The following is a 21,518-nucleotide window of genomic DNA, read 5'->3' on the forward strand; positions in this document are numbered from 1 at the left end:
CCCAGCACTCAAGAGGCAGAGACAGGCGATTGCTGTGAGTTCGAGGCCAGCCTGGTCTACAGAGTGAGGCCAGGACAGCCAAGGCTACACAGAGAAACCCTGTCTCAAAAAATAAAACAAACAAAAAACCCCTCAATCTCCTTTCTCCCTCAGCTGTGTACATTTTTAGTTCTTTGATTTTTGAGTCCTGTGTAAGCCACCATGTGGTTGCTGGGACTTGAACTCAGGACCTTTGGAAAAACAGACAGTGCTTTTAACCTCTGAACCATCTCCCCAGCCCCTTTGAGCCCCATGTAAGCTTTCTTAACGCCACCAAAAAAAAAAAAAAAGGTATGGCAGAGGCAGGTGGATTGCTGTGAGTTTGATACTGGCCTGGTCTACAAAGCAAGTCTAGGACAGCCAAGGCTGTCTGGGGAGCGGGGGAGGGAAAGAAGGTATAAAAATAAGTAAATTAATTTAATGTGGGCTGGACATGGTAGTGCACACTTTTAATCCCAGCACTCAGGAGGCAGAGGCAGGCAGATTTCTGTGAATTCAAGGCCAGCCTGGTCTACATAACGAGTTTCAGGACAACCAGGGCTATCTAGAGATCTTTTCCTTAAAAACAGAAAAGTTAGTTTGTGGTAACTTATCAGCATTGGTCAGAGCAGTTTGTGTCAGATCTGGCAGCCATTCCTAGTCAACAGGCTTACCCAGTTTTATAGTGTTTGTACTTTGCTGCTAAAGCCTTCAGTTTTCTAAGCAGGGATTAATAGTTTATTGTCTTATTTAAATTTTTAAAAATTTATTTGTATAGTATTTTACCTACATGTGTGTCTGGGTACCACATTATGCAGTGCCCAAGGAGGCCAGAAGAGGGCATCAGATCCCCGGGAATTAGAGTCAACAGATGCTTGTGTGCGTCCCTGAGTTCCTCTGCAAGGGCAGCAAGTACACGTAGCCACTCAGCCATCTCTCTAGCTCCCTATTGTCTTAATTTAATGATAGTCACACATCTGTCTGCCTACTGAAATAAGAGTGATCACTGCGCACATCCATGCCAATGTGCCCAGTATATGCTGGCCTTGGAAAGAAATTGTCACATTATTTTTGGTTTTCCAGACAGGGTTTCTCTGTGTAGCCCTGTGTAGCAGCTCTGAGTGCTGCTGTGGATGGCTTTATTTTGTGAATCGCACTGAATAGTTTGATTAAAATTCACCAGCAGACTTTTAGCACAGGGCTGTGTGGGATGTCATCTGTTCAGGAATGTATCTTTGCTTGATTTTCAGCAGTGTTTTAGAAATTTATTTTTATGATGTTAAAAGCATTTAGAAGGGTAAATGCCTATAAATGAGGTATTAAGTGAACCTAAAATCTTGTTATTGTTACTGGGCTTTGATTTTGGTTGGTTTTTTGAGACAGGATCTCTCTACATAGCCATGGCTATCCTGAACTCACTATGTAGACCAGGCTGGCCTAGAATTCAGAGATCTGCCTGCTTATGACCAGTGAGTGCTGGGATTACAGGTGTGCACCCCCATCCAGCTTGAGCCTAACATCCTTATGATTTATGAGCCTTAGAAAGACTATTTCATTGACATTTGTATTTTACAGTAGTTACTGGGTTTTTTCCCATCTGTAAGGTTTCTTTTGGAAAAATTTCAAATGTATAATCAATACAGAGAATGGTTTAATGAACCTCATGTATTCATTACCAATGTGCAATAGTTCTCAGCTTTTTCACAAAATTATTTCCTGTATTAAGACCATTATACCGAGCCGGGCGTGGTGGTGCACGCCTTTAATCCCAGCACTCGGGAGGCAGAGGCAGGCGGATTGCTGTGAGTTCGAGGCCAGCCTGTTCTACAAAGCGAGTCCAGGACAACCAAGGCTACAGAGAGAAACCCTGTCTCAAAAAACCAAAAAAAAAAAAAAAAAAAAAGACCATTATACCGAAAAGAAAAGTGAAAATAAGTCCTTGAGTTGTGATGTTTTTGTTGCTTCCACAGCATGTATCCCCTTGCCATCATGGACAGCTCCTGTGGGGGCTGGGCAGCTCAGTCACTGTCAGTGCTGTGGGGGCTGGGCTGCTCAGTCACTGTCAGTGCTGTGGGGGCTGGGCTGCCCAGTCACTGTCAGTCAGTGTGCTGTGGGGGCTGGGCTGCTCAGTCACTGTCAGTCAGTGTGCTGTGGGGGCTGGGCTACTCAGTCACTGTCAGTGCTGTGGGGGCTGGGCTGCTCAGTCACTGTCAGTCAGTGTGCTGTGGGGGCTGGGCTACTCAGTCACTGTCAGTGCTGTGGGGGCTGGGCTGCCCAGTCACTGTCAGTCAGTGTGCTGTGGGGGCTGGGCTACTCAGTCACTGTCAGTGCTGTGGGGGCTGGGCTGCTCAGTCACTGTCAGTCAGTGTGCTGTGGGGGCTGGGCTACTCAGTCACTGTCAGTGCTGTGGGGGCTGGGCTGCCCAGTCACTGTCAGTCAGTGTGCTGTGGGGGCTGGGCTGCTCAGTCACTGTGAGTGTGCTTTTAAGCAGAAAAGGGTTGCCAGTGTTTGGGTTTTTATTTAAATTGTTTTAGAATGGAACTTTTTTGTTTGTTTTTCAAGACAAGGTTTCCTTGTGTAGCCTTGCCTGTCTTGGACTCACTCTGTAGACCAGGCTGGCCTCGAACTCAGCGATCCGCCTGCCTCTGCCTCCCGAGTGCTGGGATTAAAGGCGTGTTGCCACCAGGACCAGCTGGAACTGTTATTTTTAAAACAAACATGTAAACAGTGCTAGTAGTTTCCAGTCAAGTATCAAATACATCCGTTTCTTCTGGCACCGCCCAGGCTGGCTTGCAACCTGTGGTTCTGCTTCGACTCCTCAAGGGCAAGTGCTGGGATTGCATGTGGGAGCCACTAAAAGTGCCCATCTGCTGCTTGTTCGCACAGCAGGAAGTTATTAGCAGGTGACATGGGGTGGAAACCATTTTTGGTCTTGTAGAGTTTTCTTTGTAAAGAAGCTTCTGGAGTTTGACACAAGTGTTAAATGATGAACAAAACTGCCTGTCTACCAAGAATGGGCTCTCCCCATCTACCTGAGGGCCCAGGGGTCAGCTCATTCCCTCAGGCGTGGCAGCAGTCTCCCTAGATGGCCCTTGAACCTTTTTTTTAGACCTTAACTTACAGTTGAGAGTGCTGAAGGACCATACACACTAAAGGACAGGTCTGTGTCCTGACAGGACATTAAGTACACTGGCTCCTAACTCTACAGCAGGCCCTGAGGGCTGGGTGACGTGTGTAGTGAGGACTGTGGCCATCTCCTACAGTCTGGTAGTGTGACTCAGAGCTTCAGGGCTGAGACTACGTGTGCCTGCTACTATGTTACACAGGGCAAGGTTCCTGGAGAACAGCAAACCTGGTGGTGTACGCCTTCAATCCCAGCACTCGGAAGGAAAATCAGGTGGGTTTCTGAGCTAGATGCCAGCCTGGTTTACATAGTTCAGGATAGCAAGGTCTATACCGAGAAACCCTGTCTTAAAATATAAACAAATAAATACACTATAAGATTTACTGAAAATAGCAAAGGTTTTTGTTTGTTTGTTTGTTTTTTGGTTTTTCGAGACAGAGTTTCTCTGTGTAGTATTGGCTGTCCTGGACTCCCTTTGTAGACCAGGCTAGCCTGGAACTCACAGCAATCCACCTGCCTCTGCCTCTGCTTCCCAAGTGCTGGATTAAAGGCTGAAAATAGCAAAGTTTTTATAAAAATGCTGAAAACACAAGAAATGCCAAAAAAAAAAAAAAAACATAACCAGAGAGCTTTGTTATTACTAGGGAAAACTAGTTTCTAAGTCTGATACAAAAAGAGCTGTCATTGCAGGCTGCAGGGAGAAAACAAACAACGAAGCGGATTAGATCAGTTTGGGTTCCTTTGAGTCTCAGAACACACGTTTAAATCAAGCCTAATAATTAAAATAGCAATAGGATAAAATTTAAAAGACACCCCCTTCTCCCCGCTCCTGTGTGTAACCAAGTAAGCAAGGTTTTGAGGAGGAACAGTTTGTAGCAGCAGAGGGTGCCAAGAGGAGTTGCCTGGGATTCGTGCGATTTTATGGTGTATACGTTTTGGGTATCTGAGTTGTTACAAATGGGCTTTCACTCAATACCATCTGCTTTCTTGTAGGACCTATACAAATCAGCTTTCTTTTATTTTGAAGGAACATTTTACAATGACAGAAGATACCCAGAATGCAGAGACTTGAGCAGGTACTAATCCTCAAAATTTGTTTGTGGTGTTTTCTGTTGGTTTTTGAGGAAGGACCTCACTGTATTCCTCAGTGATCCTATCCTGCCTCTGCCTCCCAAGGGCTGAAATTAAAAACATGCACCACTACACCCAACTATACAAATGTTTGTTCCTATCATCTACCCCAAGGGACAGTTTCTGTGTCGCTCTAGCTCAGATTAAAGACACGTGCACAGTTTCTTTCTCTTAAGTGACGTTTCCGCAAATCTCACTACGGCATGTTTAAGCCCCACCCCCACCCCCACCATGGATCATTTATAAAGTTTATATTGAATGTGAATCTAAAAAGATTAGGTCTACCAAGGCACTGGTTATTAATGTGATGACCATCTTTCAGTATTTTTCTTTTGTTTTTATTGTGTATGTGGAGGAAGCCATTTTTTCTTTTCTTTTTTGGTTTCTCAAGACAGGGTTTCTCTGTGTAGCCTTGGTTGTCCTAGACTCCCTTTGTAGACCAGACTGGCCTCGAACTCACAGACATCCACCTGCCTTGGCCTCCCTAGTGCTAGGATTCAAGACGTGGGCCTCCACACCGGCTTTTTATCCTTTTTTAATTGTAGTTCTCACACTTGTTCTCAGTTCTTAATAGAAATTGAGTGTCCCAGAGAGCTGTGGCTTCTGCTGAGTTGTAGCTATCAGTACTTACCAGATTTAGATCCCCTCCTCCTGGCTTTTCAAGACAGGGTTTCTTTGTGGAAGACTGGCTGTCCTGGAACTTCCCTCACCAGGTAAGCTTGTCCCCTAACAGGGATCTACTGTCTCTGCCTCCCAAATGCTGGGGTGAAGGGTGTGCACCACTGCCACCACCCCCCAGCACCATTATTTAGAATATGAAATTAAGAATTACATTCTAATTTCAGTACATGTTGACATTTTTTTAAAAAACAAAAAACAAACAAACCAAAACCATCTGTTCACCTATTGTCAAAAATAAAATGAAGGCCAGCATGGTGGCGCACACCTTTAATCCCAGCACTTGGGAGGCAGAGGCAGGCGAATTGCTGTGAGTTCAAGGCCAGCCTGATCTACAAAGCAAGTCCAGGACAGTCAAGGCTACACAGTCGAGACAACCCGGTCTCGAAAAATAAATGAGAATGAAATTTGACATTGTTATACATTTGTGTTCATTATAAAGTGGTGCACATCACACAGCCTCCCCCACCCTCCCAAATAACTGGTCCTTGATGAGAGGATAAGAAAAAGGCAGATAGACCTTGGCCTAGCGACAAGACTTTAGGAGCCAGGCATGGTGGTTCCCTCCTTCAATCCCAGCAACTAGGAAGCAGAGTCAAGTGAATCTGAATTCAAAGCCAATCTGTTCTACAGAGTGAGTTCCAGACAGCCAGTGCTATATAGCGAGAGCCTGTGTTTATACACACACACACACACACACACACACACACACACACACACACACACACACACGAATGAAAAAGACTATTACTTGGATGAAAAGTTTGCCTTCCCTTTTGGGGGACCATTTTTTACTCTGGGATTTTGGGTATATGTGTGTGTGTGTGCCACAGCATGTGAGAAGAAAGAAACTGGTGGGAGTTAGTCTTCTCTTTCCAGTGTGACCTCAGGTCACGTTTGTGACCAGTGTTGTTACCTACTGTTCCAAATTCCTACTCCTACTCAAATTCCTATTCCTACTCAAAGACATTAACCACTGGGATCTTCCAGAGGCCAGCCATCCATTTAACCAGTGGGCCAGACTGTGTAATTGCAGGTGTAAACTTTTTTTTTTCCTGGTTTAATTTTATATTTCTTTTTCCTTGCTGTTCCCCACAACAGAACTATTATAGAGTGGTCGGAGTCCCATGACCGAGGCTATGGAAACTTTAAGACCGCCAGGATGGAAGATTTCACATTTAATGATTTGAATATTAAACTTGGCTTTCCTTACTTATACTGTCACCAGGGAGACTGTGAACATGTTGTTGTCATTACAGACATAAGGTATGTGGCATCACTCAATATTTACCTTTAAAATGTCCTGTTTTGTATGTGGCATTAATTCCAGCACTAAGGAGGGAGAGGTTTATGGACATCAGAGTTCAAACCAGCCTGGTCTACAGAGCAAGTTTCAGGACAGCCAAGGCTGTCACACAGAAAAACCCTGTCTCAGGTGGGAAAAAGCAAACAAACAAAAGTCTTTTAAATTTTTTTCTTTTTCTTTAGGTGGGGGAAGGGAGGAAACATACTACTAACCCTAACCCTAACCCTGAGTGTGGAGGTTAGAGGACAACTTCCAGGCGTTCCATCCTTGCAGAAAGCAACTTTTCCCACTAAGACATCTCATTAACTACTCTTCTGTCTGCTTTGCATGCAGAGGCAAGTGGACACACTCCAGTAGTGCAGACCTATGCTCCCAGCACTTGGGAAACAGGCAGGCCCATTTCTCTTGAGTTCTAGGCCAGCCTTGTCTACATATCAATTTATAGGACATATAAAGAGACTCTTTTCGTGTGTGTGTTCTACATGAAAGTATTTGTTAAAAGTCTATATGATCTTAAAGTATCTCATTTTATTCATAGTAATCCTATAGCGTGAAGTTAGACAACTTAATTAAAAAAAAACTGAATAGTTAGAATCAAAGGGCTGAGTATCAGATGGTTTGCTGGCTTAAGAATACTTGCCATGGGCGGGGCGTGGTGGCGCACGCCTTTAATCCCAGCACTCCTGAGGCAGAGGCAGGTGGATCTCTGTGAGTTCAAGACCAGCATGGAGTCCAAACGTAGTCTAGGACAGCCAGGGTTACAGAGAAACCCTGCCTCAAAAAACAAAACAGCACCTGTCTTCTTGTCTCTTCCTCAAGTGCCGAGATAGAAGTGTATGCTACCAGGCTGGAGAGATGGCTCAGAGGCTGAGAGCACAAACTGTTCTTCCAGAAGTCCTGAGTTCAATTCTCAGCAACCACATGGTGGCTCACAACCACCTATAATGAGATCTGGTGCTCTCTTCTGGTGTACACGCAGGAAAAACACTGTATATGTATTAAACAAAACTGAGAATGTCATAGCATGTTAGCTTAAAGGAAATGGAGAAATCAATTCCTTGCTCTTTAGTGTTCAGTGATTGCCCTTTAATAAGTTAGGCAAGAACTCTTTAAATTACATCCCCAGTGTGGGCTACTTTATAACATACACAACCTGCTTAAGCCAGATCTAAGGAACCAGTTTACTTCTTTTGTAAATCAAGATGAAAGGTCAACCAAGTTCCTAATGTTGGAGAACTGGTATTGTGTGTGTTTTATATTACATATATTCATTTGCATTTCAAAATCTCCATTTATTTTCCTCATGAAAGGCTTGTGCATCACGATGACTGCTTGGATAGAACACTTTATCCCCTTCTTACCAAAAAGCATTGGCTATGGACCAGGAAATGTTTTGTCTGTAAGATGTACACAGCTAGGTGAGTAGCAATTTTTACTTTAAAATGTTTTCACAGTAACTCATGCTTCCAGCTTTGGGCTTCAGAGCTTTATCTACTACAGTCAGTGTCCAGTGTTCCAATCAATGCGGTTGGCTAAACGAGACAGGCTTTCTTTGTGTAGACCAGGCTGGCCTCAAACTCAAGAGATTGCCTGCCTCTGCCTTCCCAGTGCTGGCATTAAAGGTGTGCGCCACCACACCCAGCTTCAGTTTTTAAACACAGATATATCAGCACATAAAGCCAAACTAAGGTTTTAATTTTGACATGGACCTGTAATTAATTGTTCAAGAGAAGGCAGCAGGAAAATTTTGAATAAAAGGTCGGCAAATAGCACAACTACAACACTGGATGGCTCTCTGTTCAGTCTTCAGGACTAGCAGCATTACACTGTGGGGAATGGGTTTAAAATAAAGACTAGAACTCTTGCGCAGCTGTCCCCAAACCAGGGGTGTAAATGGACTTCACCTTGAATTTCCTGGTATTTCTGCCTTATTTGACTACAGGGATTATAAGTATTATTTAGTATCTTCAATAAGGTAACCTGTTACCGCCAATCATTTGGTACATTTGGACATGGTCACTGCATAGAGAATTCTATTCTATTAAATATATGTAAGTCTGTCTCTTTTTTGGTTTGGTTTGGTTTGGTTTTTTGAGACAAACCAAGCAGTCCTGGGCTTGCTTTGTAGACCAGGCTGGCTTCTAACTCACAGCGATCCACCTGCCTCTGCCTCCCAAGTGCTGGGATGAAAGGCGTGCGCCACCATGCCTAAACCTCATTTTAAAGTAGGTATCTGGGACACATGCTTATAATCCCAGGCTGGAAGCTGAGGCAAGGAGATGGTGATTTTAAGGCCAGCCGGGATTACTTAACTAAAGCAAGTCTGTTGGGGTCTGCAGCATGTAGATGATTACTTTTCCAGAGTGAGTAAAAGGACAGATGTGTGTGGTGCTTCCTCATTTCCTGAGTTTAGGAGATCTTAGCTCACAGTTCTGCTGCACTCCATATTGACTGTCCCTGCCTTGAGGCAGCAGTGAGACCGTGCTTTATATATTACTGTTAGGGGACAGCAGTTCTCAATGATGCAGTGCCTCATATTGTGGTAACCCCCAACAATAAAGTTGTTTATGTTGCTCCTTCATAAGTGTAGTTTTTGCTATTATGAATTGTTATGTAAATGAGTTTGATGGTCTTGGGCAAATCCCTCTGAAAGGGTTGCTCAACACACGTGCCATGCACACACACACACACACATACACACGACCCAGAATGTTGAAGCATAAAAAACTGGCTGTAATTCTTTTTTCTTTTAACTACAGATGGGTGACGAACAATGACATCTTTGCACCAGAGGACCCATGTTTTTTTTGTGATGTTTGCTTCAGAATGCTCCACTATGATACCGAAGGCAACAAATTAGGGGAATTCCTTGCTTATCCTTATGTTGACCCAGGAACCTTTAATTAGTACCACCAAAAATATATATTTTTTCCTACTAAAGTGTAATTGTTAATATTATTTAATATTTATTACAAGGGATTTTGGTTTTATTGTGGATTTTTCCTTATGTTATTTATGAGGTGTAGAAATGCTTTTTTTGTATTTTGAATATATAAACCTTGATGGAAACACAACTTCTGATTCTTTTCTCCGAGTCCTGTACACTCTGTACACAATGGCTTTTGCTAACGATAGAATGCAGTTAATGTGGTAGTCTTTTTTTTTTTTTTTTTGGTTTTTCGAGACAGGGTTTCTGTGAGTAGCCTTGGCTGTCCTGAACTCACTTTGTAGACCAAGCTGGCCTCAAACTCAAGAGATCACCTGCCTCTGCCTCCCGAGTGCTGGGATTAAAGGCCTGAGCCACCACCACCCAGCTTAAAGGACTCTTTGAAGGCCGTGAGAGCTACACCTTCTGTGAGGCTTCCAAGGTAAAGACCCTTCAAATATCTGTAGTAAGGAGAAATTAAAAATATTATTTGACAAGCAACACAAAACTCTGAGTAGTTATTTAATTTTGGGCTCTTGTACTACTAGACAACACAGTCTAGAAAGATTTTAAGTTATGCTCAGATAGAGTGAAGCCACATTTCTTCATAGAATCACATTCACTGAGTTTAAAATGGCATTTAAAGTCATGACTAAAGAAACCAATAGCAGATTTTACATTAATCATCATAATATTTTTGACCATATAAAAATTAGTAAGAAGAAATTTTTCTTTTTTTCTGGCTCAGCTCCTCCAATTGTAACAGTCATAGTTACATTTCTCATTCTAAGCTATAGAAAATAGAAAACTTCAAACAAATCATTAAAATATTTTGTGGAAAGTTTTGGGATGGGTAGAAAACTATCATGTGTAATAGTAATACTTTTAACTTACTTTCTCTTTCCTAGGTTTAATTTAAATTCAGCCAAATCCTACATTTCTCTGGAAGGCTAAGAACAGAAAATTTCCATATAAATAAACACATCTGTTTAAATGAAGATGAAGCATGTTTCGTGGACTCAAATTACAGCGACTGACACGGAAGTGACAAGTGCCTGCTTGTGGTATGTCTACATGTCCTTTCATTTAGTGCTATAGGAAACACAGGGTACCACTTACAGTGTGCCTACTTACTTAACACTAAGTACAGGGAGAATTCTGCTGCATAATCGTATATTTATGATGAATGAGTGATGTTATCCAATCCATAGATTAATTTGGCAGTTCCTGTGTCCCTAACACATGTATAATGCCAGTTACCCCAGTGTAATAAACAGCGATGACAGATGACAGATAACCATTACTCTATGGAATCCTTATTTATTTATTGGGAGTGCTGTTCTACTTCTCAATCACCAAAAGTTCACATACCTTCATTTCTTTGATGGTGAAAATGAGATTACTAGTTCACATCAAAAGAATCTGAGCTGTATATTTACAAGCTATAAAGCCTGGGACTTCAGTTTTTCCTTATTCGAATATCAGGATCTTACATGCACAACATGACATTAAGTCTCGTGTGTCACTTTAAGGACAGAGGTATGAAGGGCACAGCTCTCTCTCAGTGAAGACCCTTGTGGGAATCCGCAAGGCCACTGTATGCAAAATAGCTGCTTCTCAAGCATCTTACTTTTGCTTCACAATTTTTTGAAGTATAATTATACCTTGTAGTTTTACAGCAGGGGACAGTCATCTGTTGGAGAATTACACAACAGAAAATGAAGCACATTTTTAATGACCCTCATTTCTTAAGGATCTCAGAGTATAATTTTGCTCTTTGCAATAGACAGTTTATTCTCTGACCAATGGAATAAAACTTGTTCTACATACAGGAGTAGATGGCAGAATTTGTCTTCACCTGGCATATTTAATAAGGTAAGTGGGTATGAACAGGAACATTTTTAGTATGGTAAAATGTATCACACTACTGAATTCCTAGCTAGAAGAGCAAATGTGGTCTGACGTGCTCTGGTCAGATTGGTTCTACACACAGGTAGATATCTGAAATTGATCCAAGCAGCATATTACTAACTAGTTGAGTTTTTAGAGGGATAACTTGTCTGTTAATTCAGCTGTGCTTAAGAAGAGCACACACAGCAGAGCCAGGCAGCCTGCCCACGTAGGTCCATGCCCGGGAGAAGCGCTTCTGGAGCTGCATGAGCTGTAGCTTCTTGATGAAACTAACACCTGTGGTTAGGGAAGAGCAGTGACAGCTCTTTCCTGAGCTGCTTAGCTGCTGTATCCCCAAACAGGAGCTCAGTGACAGCTAAAGAGGACACTACTTCCTTAGCAGGAAATCCAGAATTTTTCTCAAATAGCAATAATAACTTACTAATAGAGTTTGGTAGAAAAAAAGTTTAATTAAAATAAGTTTACACATTGACACTTATGGCTTAACTAGAGTAAATTTTTGTCCAAGCTAAAAATGTACTAAGGACAAAACAGAAGACTGGTGTGTATGTAATGTACAGCGTTCACTCAAAACAGTAGTTCAATTGTAAGAACTCTCAAAAGCAAAAGTCCAATTATTGAAGGAATTAAAAAATGTTTACATGTGAAGGTAATTATCTGAGAAGTCAAGGACATATTTAATCACATCACATACAAACACTGGTAGTTTCCCATTAAATTTCAAAACATAAGGATGAACTCTTCTACCTAATGAAAACCAACAACTGACCTGATTACTCAGATACCTCTGCAATGGCATGCCTTCATTTAACAGATAATCCACGCTTGTGTGTGTGTATGGACTATAGCGACTGATGTTTCTACCTTATTTTTGTAATGCTGTGGTATGTATGATACAGAAACTAAGTACAAATCTCATTCTAATATGGCCTTGTTTTCAACTAGGATAGTTTCCTTTATGGATTGATGCCAATTTAAAAAAGAAAACACACAGCTTAACAAGTGTGACCTTCTTAATGAATAAAAAATTAAAGACAAACTAGCTTTAGGGCGTGATTAGCAGCTGTAAAGGACTATAGATGGACTTCCTGTTCTCTTTTAGTTCTGATGCCACTGGAATCCCAGCCCTAAAACTAAATTACTTTCAAAAGTTAACAAATTTGTACCCTTCTAGAACAATCTGTTGGACAGCTAATTGTCATACAGACTACACATTATTACAAAGAGGCAAGTTAATGCAGCACAGTGGACTGAGGTTAAAGTTAGCTTCTGATAAAAGGGAGTGAGTGCTTAGAAGTAACATTCATTTCATCAGCCTTAAAAATGCTCAACTTCTAAAAAACCCACAAACAGTGAAAAGACAGTCTGTTAAGTCCAAGATTTGTAAAAACTATACACAAAACCCACAGTATCTGGGGGGAAAGTAAAGATTTATACAAGTAGCAGTTTAAAAATGTAACTGCCCTACTTCCAATTCCACATTAACATACACACACACTGGCTATGTCTATAAAGCAGGCTAGCCTTTCTACGGAGGATTCCCTCACTTCTTAAACTGGATGGTGGGGCTGTTAATACTGCACACGGAATATCAGCAATAATTTTGACTTACACAAATATAAAGGGATTTTCTTCCCCCAAACTACTTAAACATCAAAACCTATGCCTATAAAACTCAAACCTTTCAACAGTCTAAAGTATTTCAAATGTAGCCACTCAAAACAGACTTCTCACATGCCCTTGACCTCCCCAGTCAGCCAGCCTAGACATCTACTGCAGACTCCTTCAGAGACAGGTCAGCCTCCCTCTCCTCTCCTGGTGGCCTAAAATAAAGGGAGAAAAGAGAGTAGTTACAACTAAGTTTGGGGGCTTTCTCTTGAGCAAGAAGAGCATTAATTATGTCTAATTAAAAAATAAAAAATAAAAATCGCAAAACACTTCTGACATGGTTGTTATTAAGGCACTGTCAAGAGTGATCTGCAAATCTGGTGAATCTGCGATTTTAACATAAAATAAGAACTAGACAAATACAGTTCCAAAGTTAGATTTTAACAGTATAAAATAGTGACTGTACTTGTGCTTTTTAATATCCTTGCAATTCTAGAAAGTGTGAAGGTCATCATTAACTGCTCAAAGAAAAATGGTTTTGACTTCCCACCTAGATCCATCTTCCTGAATAAATATAAAGTATAATATATAGTCTGTAATCCCAAGCAGACTATGGCTGGGGGACTGCTGCAGGTTTCAGTGCCAACCTGGGCAAAATATGGAGACCTTTTCTCAATGAACTTTCTCTAGGGGGCTGGGGACGAGGCAGGGTGTCACTCTGTAGCCTTCTATCTTCCAGTGCTAGCGAGTGAACCCGGAGTCGTAGCCAAGAACACTACCACTAAACACCTTTAGTTCTTCCTCCTGCCTACTTGATTGACAACTTGTTTTTGTTGGTCAGTTAGCTGGTTGTTTTTTTTCGAGACAGGGTTTCTGGGTGTAGCCTTGACTGACCTAGACTCACTTTGTAGACCACACTGGCCTTGAATTCACAGAGGTCTCCCTGGCTCCTGAAACCACGCCTGGCTTACAACTTGTTTTTTTAAAAACAGGGCCGATAGTAACATGAACCTTCAAGTCTAGCATTCTAGAGGCAGACATCTCTGTGGGTTCAAGACAGCCAGGAAACACAGTGAGAGCTTCTCTAAAAAGGAGTGTGGAAGGAAAGCAGATAAACAAAACCACATCTATCAAAATACCACTCACTGGGCGGAGGGTTCAGTGATAGTGTTTCCCTACCATGGCTGAGTGTTAGGGAGAAATACAAAACACATACTGTGAAACTAAAAGCTTTGGGGCAGTATTATTCTGCCAGAATCATGAATGAGAAAAAAATGCCAAGCACAATAGTATATTCTGGTGCCAGCAACTGGAAAAGCCAAGGCAAGAGGGACTCAGAGCCCAAGAGTTTGGAGCCAGACCGAATAAGAACTTTCCTACTGTGTTTGTGAGTGTTCTTCCTGAGTGTGCATTACACACACAGTTGTGAGCTGGAAATCAAACCCAAGGCCTCTGAAGAGCAACCAACCAGTGCTCTAACACCTGCAAAGCCGTCTCTCAAGCCTGACTCTCTGATTTGACATCGACAGGCCTGTTAGGCCAGGCCCTTACTTGTTCTTACTGCTGGCCTCGTGACTGTCTTTGCTTTCTTCGTTACTGTCGCCATTGTGTTGTGGGTGATTACTCTCTTGAGCATCAGATCCTCCATTTAGGGTCTTCGAACCTTTAGAGTAAAAAAAAATCTGTTAGCTCATACAAAATAATACACTAAGTTGTCTTAAAAATTCATGGTCAAAGTATGGCCCTCAAGTTCCTAACACTTCAGCCTTTTTGAAAAGTTTTAAGATTGCGTTGATGTCATTTCAAAAAGGGGAATGCAAAGATGTACTCTTAATTTGTACCATTCAAAGCCTAGCTAGAGCAGCACAAGAAGCAAGTTTGGGATTTGTTTTGTTTCGTTTTTATTGACAGGAATTACACTCTCATTACATTTAGGAAGATTGTAAGTGTTAGAGCTCTTTAGTGCTCATGTAGTTTGGGTCTTTGTTTTGTTATGCTTGTTTGTTTAAGGAGAACAAAATTTTTATTTAATAGTAGCTTATAACATCAAGTGCTCAAAATATCCAGCTGACATTACTTTTTACTGTAAAACTGTTGGATCTCTAGGAAACATTCTGATAGGCAGCTTTTTAAAGCTTTCTACTGGTCACTGTTTTCATTCTTTCTTTTTGGGGGGGGGTACAGGGTTTTCTCTGTGTACCACTGGCTGTACTGAAACTCTCTTTGTAGACCAGGCTGATCTGAAACTGACAGGGGCAGTTGCCTCTCAAGTGCTGGGATTAGAGGTGTGTGCCACCACCCCAGCTCCAACTGTTTTCTTTTTGGTTTTTTGTTTCTTTGTTTTTCGAGACAGGATTTCTCTGTGTAGCCTCAGTTATCCTGGACTTGCTTTGTAGACCAGGTTAGCCTCGAATTCAGAGATTGCCCTGCCTCCTGAGGGCTGGGATGATACAGGCATGGGAAACCACGCCCGGCCTCCATCAAGAGAATATAGCTTACACCCACACATAACCAGTTAATGTTTAACAGAGTGCACAACATGTGCAGGGTAACTACGCAACACTGAAAACAATGCCAACATACACATTGACTATGATCAGAAGGGAACAAGCAGCATCTTTGGCTCCACCCAGGATGCGGCAATACTGCTTAGATGCTTAGTGTATTTTCTAGCCAAAGCAAATGGGAAAGGGAGGAATGGGCTGGCTCTCCAGGAAACACTGACAGCTTTAAAAAAACTTTCCCCCAAAATTAAGCTGTCATTAATAGTGATTTTGTTAGACGTCTCCTTGGTACACTAGTCCTTCAAAATGTCCATCAGAACATGTTTACCATGTTGTGCACAAGCGCCTGTGCTAATGTCATCTCCATCATTAGTGTAACAGTCACCCTGATTAAGAAGCATTTCAGCTATTTTAAGGTCAATGAATATACAGCACAGCCTCACTACTAAGTTCCTTCAAAGCCATTACAAAAGCAGTCCTGGCAAACAACCGAGCTTCAAGTTAGTACCACCTACCTGTTTGTTCCTTTTCTAGCTTTTTGTTGGGCCCTTTCTTCCCCTGCTCTTTGGTTTTATTTGCTTCCTCGTGCTGCCTTTGTTCAGCAAGAGATTTGTTCAGCACTTGGGTAATGACTGAATCTCCTTCACCAACCAAAAACATATTCTTAAACTTGTTATATAACATTGTAGACTTTTCCATGATAACTTGACTAACTTTGAAACGCCGTATCTGAAAAAAACAATAGCATAATTATTTTCCCTAACTGATTTACTTGTACATTAAAAATGAAGAAACTAAGAAAAGATTTTTAGATTTTCAGGTCTTGAAAGCACTTACTTTCTTGAGAGTTGTGATCATCTCTGTGTGTTTCTGAGCTTGTTGCATTGTTACCTGAAGGGAAGCAAGCTCGTCCAGCGCCTCAATGCATCTGCTCACATCCTTCATGACAAAACAGCATTTCATAACTGTTAATTACCAAAGCGTCTATATAAGCTACTTCTGAAGATTTTAAAAGCTCTTAAGGTGGTACAAAATGGCCAGGTATTGTTCCTTTTATCTCAAACTTACACACTTAAAAGTCTTATATGTGAGAAAATAAAGCTATTAAAGCAGTGCATTTTAAATGAGGTTAAACACTTACTAGATTATCAATTTTGAGTGAATTTTTAATTTCAGCATGTATCCTTTGAAGTCGAGAATCCATTGATGTTTCTATAAATTGAAATATGTGAAAAACAGTAAATAGTTTTTCCCCACACCATATCTCTGCAGTCTAAACATATAAAAGAAATGGTGGTTTCAATGTTCCCATTGTAATCTTTCAGAAACCCGTATAGACAAGATGTGTAAGAAGTTACCTGCTAATTTTAATGTACGGTTTGAAGAAATATGCAGCATAAAAGCACAGAATTACAACCACACTGCATTTGTTCTGTATCGGGTGATGAACTACATGTCTGCTTTTAAAAGTCTTCCTCCACCCTACCCATTTAACTGGAAAGTATTTACCAAATGAGGAAACCTCCAGCTCTTAGCAGGGTTGCACAACTGACACCAAATAAGCATTCAGTTATAAAGACATTAGCGAGTTCACTTTAACTGCTTAAAATGCAACTTAGTATAGATTCCCCTAGACTTGAAAAGGTATGTTTGTCAGGGTCTCACTTTGTATTCCTGGTTAGCTTGGAACTTGTAGTTTTCCTTGCTGTGCCTCCTTGCTGTGCCATCACACCCAGCTTACATTAACTTTCCATGTGTAATTTTATATATCTTAGAAAGTAAAATAACTAACCTCGCTTCTTCTCCACTTTCTTAACTTCTGGCTTCTTTCCTTCATCTTTAGTCTGCCTATCAAATGTTAACACAAATATTTCAAAACACTGAAACTTTGTGACTGAGGTTAGCAGATGCCAATATTCCCCTATGTAAAGGTTTTTAAAAATGCTCCTTGAAAATAATAAAAACAGGACACTGACTAGTTTCTAGAACTATGCACCTCTACAGTATTAACATAAATACAGGCAAAACTCAAACATGCGAAAATTGGTCTTTCAGTGATATCACAGCATGACTTTGAAGCAGTCACATTGAAATGTAACGCTAAAAACTGTAATCCAATTTCAAAATCACTGGACAAACAGGCCACAATGGGAAGAAACCACCTATAAATAAATGCATAAGGAATTTTATATCAACTCCTTTTCCTACAATTATCTTTTAAAGAATATTAAATTATACCAATTAAGTTGTTCCCCACATCTCCAAACGTCAGATAATTCAAGGGACTCTGACATTAGCTTCAAAAGTAAAGAGACTTGCTTTAAGATATTATGCATTTTTTTTTTAATTAGAAAGGAGGCCATTGTTAACAAGATAAGTGATATCCACTAATGTTTACCACACCATTCATAAATGAAAAAGTACCATTTTACTAAGATGAACAAAAATAACCTCTTGAATTAGAAATTTTACGTTCTAGTAGTACCTTGGCTTGGCATTCAGGCCCTATTATGAACCAATTAATATAGACAAGAACAAAAAAATACCTAAAAATCAGGTTTTTTTAAAAAAAAACTTTATTTTAAAATTTTGGTTACAATTTCATTTTTTTACTTAACAAGTCTACTGTTTAATCTCTCAGGATTAAAAAGAAAAAACCAAGACTCTAAAGAATTTAACAACAAAAGAATCTCAAGGGAAGGGCACAGCTGCCCATTTTTTTCAAGAACGTAATAGCTATTCCATTTTAACACCTAGCTTCGAAACAAAATGAGTTTTCATATTTTCTAAATGAAATAATGTACAACCACCATCTTCATCTAAGTTTTTTATAACTTTCAAACACAAAGCTTCATTTTAAGCTTGGTTTTAAAAAAAGAAAAAAGAAAAACAGGAATGATGGCCAACCTTAATATGTAGTGTGTACCTTACAAGATATTTTGTTAACAATCATTAACACAGTTAATAATGCCATTAATAGTGAAGTCCTCAATTTAGAATCTGGAACATTTCTTCCATCAGGGGGGGAGGGGAAAATTCAGTCCAATGAGTCTGTCTCAAGATCTTCATCGCTTGTATGCTCCACTTGTATTCTCTTTTCAGTTACTGGATTAATGCTTTGAGCCCAAAATGAGATATATTTTTTATTACTGTAGATTACATGTTGTTTGGCTGGGAATACAATACAATAAACTTTATTTTGCATAATGCATTTCACACAAGTTGCATCTGAAATGCTTTACAGAGCAAAACTGTCCAAGTACAATGTTTTGTAATAACAGGAGAAGGAAAGAAAACACAAATATTAGAATTTGAGAAAGTTACATTGGAGGACATTCAAAAGAAACTGAAATACAAAAAGATATTTTGAGATTCTGAAGAAGGATTGGGCTAGATTTACTAAGCAACAACTAATTTATGCCTTAATTCAGGGAGCACAAAGTTAAAAGCAACAACAGTCACAGTACTTAGTGGAGAGAAAGGACAGAATAACTGCATTTACAGACTTTGCCATATTTTGGCATTTTAATCATTTTTAAACTCTCTCAAGCAGCTCAACTGCTCTGTATCCTCCAAATAGCTACAGAAACAGAGACAATGTATCTATAAAGCTATTTAGCTTGTAGATAAGTTTATAAGAAATGAACTCTTTTGTTTTTATTAGTGGGCACTGTATAAGTGACCAATAGCATGTTTTCAAAATTATCTCCTCACTACCAACAAAAAGCCCATAAAATTTACTAAGAGTATGACAAATGTGTAATAAAGACATGAAGTCTAATTACTGCAATGACTCTTCCTTGTCATGATAAAAATATACAATAAAGGAGGAACAAAGTCCTCATAAACATATTGTTTCCACGTGTCAAAATGTAATTCAATTTTGATTGCTATTGTACATATCAAATGCAAGCCCTGTCAGCTTCCAGGTTTCCAATTGTGCTTCTGTTATTGTTACTGTTTTCTATACAGGCCTGCTGGTGGTGTGACAAAACGAATATTGACTGAATTCCTTTTCCACCAGTATATTTTAGTAATTCTATGTTTAACACGTTACACAAATAAATAGAAGATGAGTATTCTGTAAAACAAACCTAACTGCAAATTGCAAACAGTTCAAGAAGGACTACCTTGGTTAGTTTCATCCTTTGAGGAAAGAACAGAGCCTGAATATTGCACATATGGAAGACTTTCCTAATATGGAAGTTACTTCAAAGGCTCCATGAAGTCTGGAGAATGAGAGTCTACGTAAAAACTTTTAGACTACTCTTTAAAAACAAAGCAAGACTTAGAAGTAAATAGAATACTTACTGCTCAGTTTCCATCTGTTCCTCTTGCTTGCGTTTCCGATCTGCGGCTTCTTTCTCATGTTGGCCTTTCAGCATGTTCCTCCTGTGAGCAGTCTGGAAGTTTCTTCCACCCTTTCTCTTCTGACAATTCAGAAGGATTTAGTCAACTCTCAAGTCAGCAATTCATGACTAATTACAATCATGGTAGGAAAAAAGTAACATCAAAAATTCCCTACTTAGGCACACATCTCTAGTCTGCCCTGTCGAGTCTACAAGCCTTCTAGAACTGATGACCCTTATGAGTACGCCACACTATTTGTCTCTACAGTCACTGTAACTTGAGCACTTTAGCCAATTAAAATGTTTAGCTCTGAGTGTGCCACGGAGCACACACCTTCAGTGCAGCACTTGGACGGAGAAGCAGAAGGATCCCTGAGTTCAAGGCCAGCCTGCTCTAGAGAACATATTACCACCAGTCAGGGTCAATGGCTGTACCCTGTCTCAAAGCACCGCTCCCCTAAAAAACTGTGTTTCTGAAATATTGAGACAAATCAGAAACAAAAGCCCTATATACACTTCAAGGTTACTTAACAAAAAAAATTTTTTTTCACACACAAAAAATACAGCTGAGGGCTGGAAAGATGGCTCAGAGGTTAAGTACGCTGACTGCTCCAGAGGTCCTGAGTTCAATTCCCAGTAACCACATGGTAGCTCAACCACTGTGTGATGTGATGCCCTCTCCTGGCCTGCAGGTGTACATGCAGACAGAGCACTATATACATAATAATGTCTCTTAAAGAAAATACAGCTGATAAGATTTAATGGCATCCAAATAAAATTATACTTCACTAACAAAGTGACAATAGGAAAAGATTAAAATTTCATGTATACATGCACCTCTTGTGTCTTTTGCTGATCATGGTCATCTGGATTATCTACACCTCTGTTCACATAGCTGACCAGTGAAAGTATGTCTAACTTCTAGAAAGTAACCACAAGAAGGCAAGATGAACAGGAAATTTGCAGTGCCGCGCGTGGTGGCACAGGCCTTTAATCCCAGCACTCAAGAGTTGTGGAGGCCAGCCTGGTCTACAAAGTAGTCTAGGACAGCCACAGCTACACAGAGAAACCCTGTTTAAAACCCCGCTCCCAAAAGTAATTTTTATATTATTGGAATTCTATTAAGAAAGATAAAGAAAACATGTAAACATTAACAAAATATTAAGTGTTCATCATCATGTAAGATTAAGAAGCCAAGTCTGGTGATGCATGCCTGAAATCCTAGTGCTCGGGGAGGCAGAGGCAGGATACTGAGTTTGAGGCCAGCTGGATCTACAAAGCAAGTCCAGGACAGCCAGGGCTACACAGAGAAAGCCTGACTCGGAAAAACAACAAAACAACAAAAAGATTAAGAATTACCTAAACCTATCTAAGAAACAAACTTATTTGGGGAAATGGTCCAAGAATGAGGACCTGACTTCAGATCCTGAACACCCATGTGCATGACTAAACATATCTGTAGAATCTGTGTTTGAGATGGCAGGGATGGGAACCATTAACACGGGTACTTTAAGAAGCTGACTAGCCTGGCAGACTAGCTTCAGAACCACTGAGTGCTTTTCTCAAGGACACCAAAGTAGCTAGCTGAAAAGATGGAGGTACCTCTTACAGAGGACCCAGGTTCAACTCCCAACACCCACATGGATGGAGGGCCACCACCACCACATCTCCAGCTCCAAGGGCTCTATTTGAATACACATGCAGGCAAATCATTCACGCATAAAAGGTACATCAGGGGAGTGAGCTGGAGAGAACTTTCAACAGAATTTCCTGTTAAGCATGCAAGATCAGAGTCTGTATCCCCAAAACTCAGCATTTCCAGGTAATTGTGGTGTCCCGCCTATAATTACAGTAATAGTAGGCAGATACAATTGATCCTCAGAACAAATTTGGTACCAAGATTAGCCACATGAGGAGCTCTGAGTTTGCTTAAGACACTTCTTAAAATCGACTCAAGAGCTAC

General features: G+C 40.4%; 2 protein-coding genes across 7 annotated transcripts in view; one reads left to right on the top strand and one right to left on the bottom strand.

Moving 5' to 3' along the window:
- SNAPC3 (small nuclear RNA activating complex polypeptide 3) overlaps positions 1-21,518 on the top strand; it is a 45,710-nt gene that overhangs the window by 16,838 nt on the left and 7,354 nt on the right. The window contains exons 6-11 of one of the 2 annotated variants that reach the window (XM_084777831.1): positions 4,136-4,218; positions 6,053-6,217; positions 7,568-7,675; positions 9,017-9,625; positions 10,092-10,247; positions 11,016-11,058. In XM_084777831.1, coding sequence (XP_084633957.1) covers positions 4,136-4,218; positions 6,053-6,217; positions 7,568-7,675; positions 9,017-9,164 — 504 coding nt within the window. In that variant the 3' untranslated portion in view covers positions 9,165-9,625; positions 10,092-10,247; positions 11,016-11,058. Of the gene's footprint in view, positions 1-4,135; positions 4,219-6,052; positions 6,218-7,567; positions 7,676-9,016; positions 9,626-10,091; positions 11,059-21,518 lie in introns of both variants that reach the window. The other variant, XM_084777830.1, reaches the window with a different exon arrangement.
- Positions 9,545-21,518, bottom strand: part of PSIP1 (PC4 and SRSF1 interacting protein 1) — a gene marked incomplete at its 3' end in the record, with an annotated part of 39,871 nt that continues 27,897 nt past the window's right edge. Inside the window, exons 9-15 of one of the 5 annotated variants that reach the window (XM_084777792.1) lie at positions 19,518-19,636; positions 16,999-17,054; positions 16,348-16,418; positions 16,044-16,145; positions 15,722-15,935; positions 14,254-14,365; positions 9,545-9,644 (exon numbers count right to left, since the gene is read on the bottom strand). In XM_084777792.1, the coding sequence (XP_084633918.1) occupies positions 9,545-9,644; positions 14,254-14,365; positions 15,722-15,935; positions 16,044-16,145; positions 16,348-16,418; positions 16,999-17,054; positions 19,518-19,636 (774 nt within the window). Of the gene's footprint in view, positions 9,645-11,523; positions 12,918-14,253; positions 14,366-15,721; positions 15,936-16,043; positions 16,146-16,347; positions 16,419-16,998; positions 17,055-17,759; positions 18,458-19,517; positions 19,637-21,518 lie in introns of those variants that run through there. The other 4 variants (XM_084777788.1, XM_084777789.1, XM_084777790.1 and 1 more) reach the window with 4 other exon arrangements.

This window comes from Acomys minous (genome assembly GCF_964271855.1).
Source record: "Acomys minous genome assembly, chromosome: 1".
NCBI classification, from domain to species: domain Eukaryota; kingdom Metazoa; phylum Chordata; class Mammalia; order Rodentia; family Muridae; genus Acomys; species Acomys minous.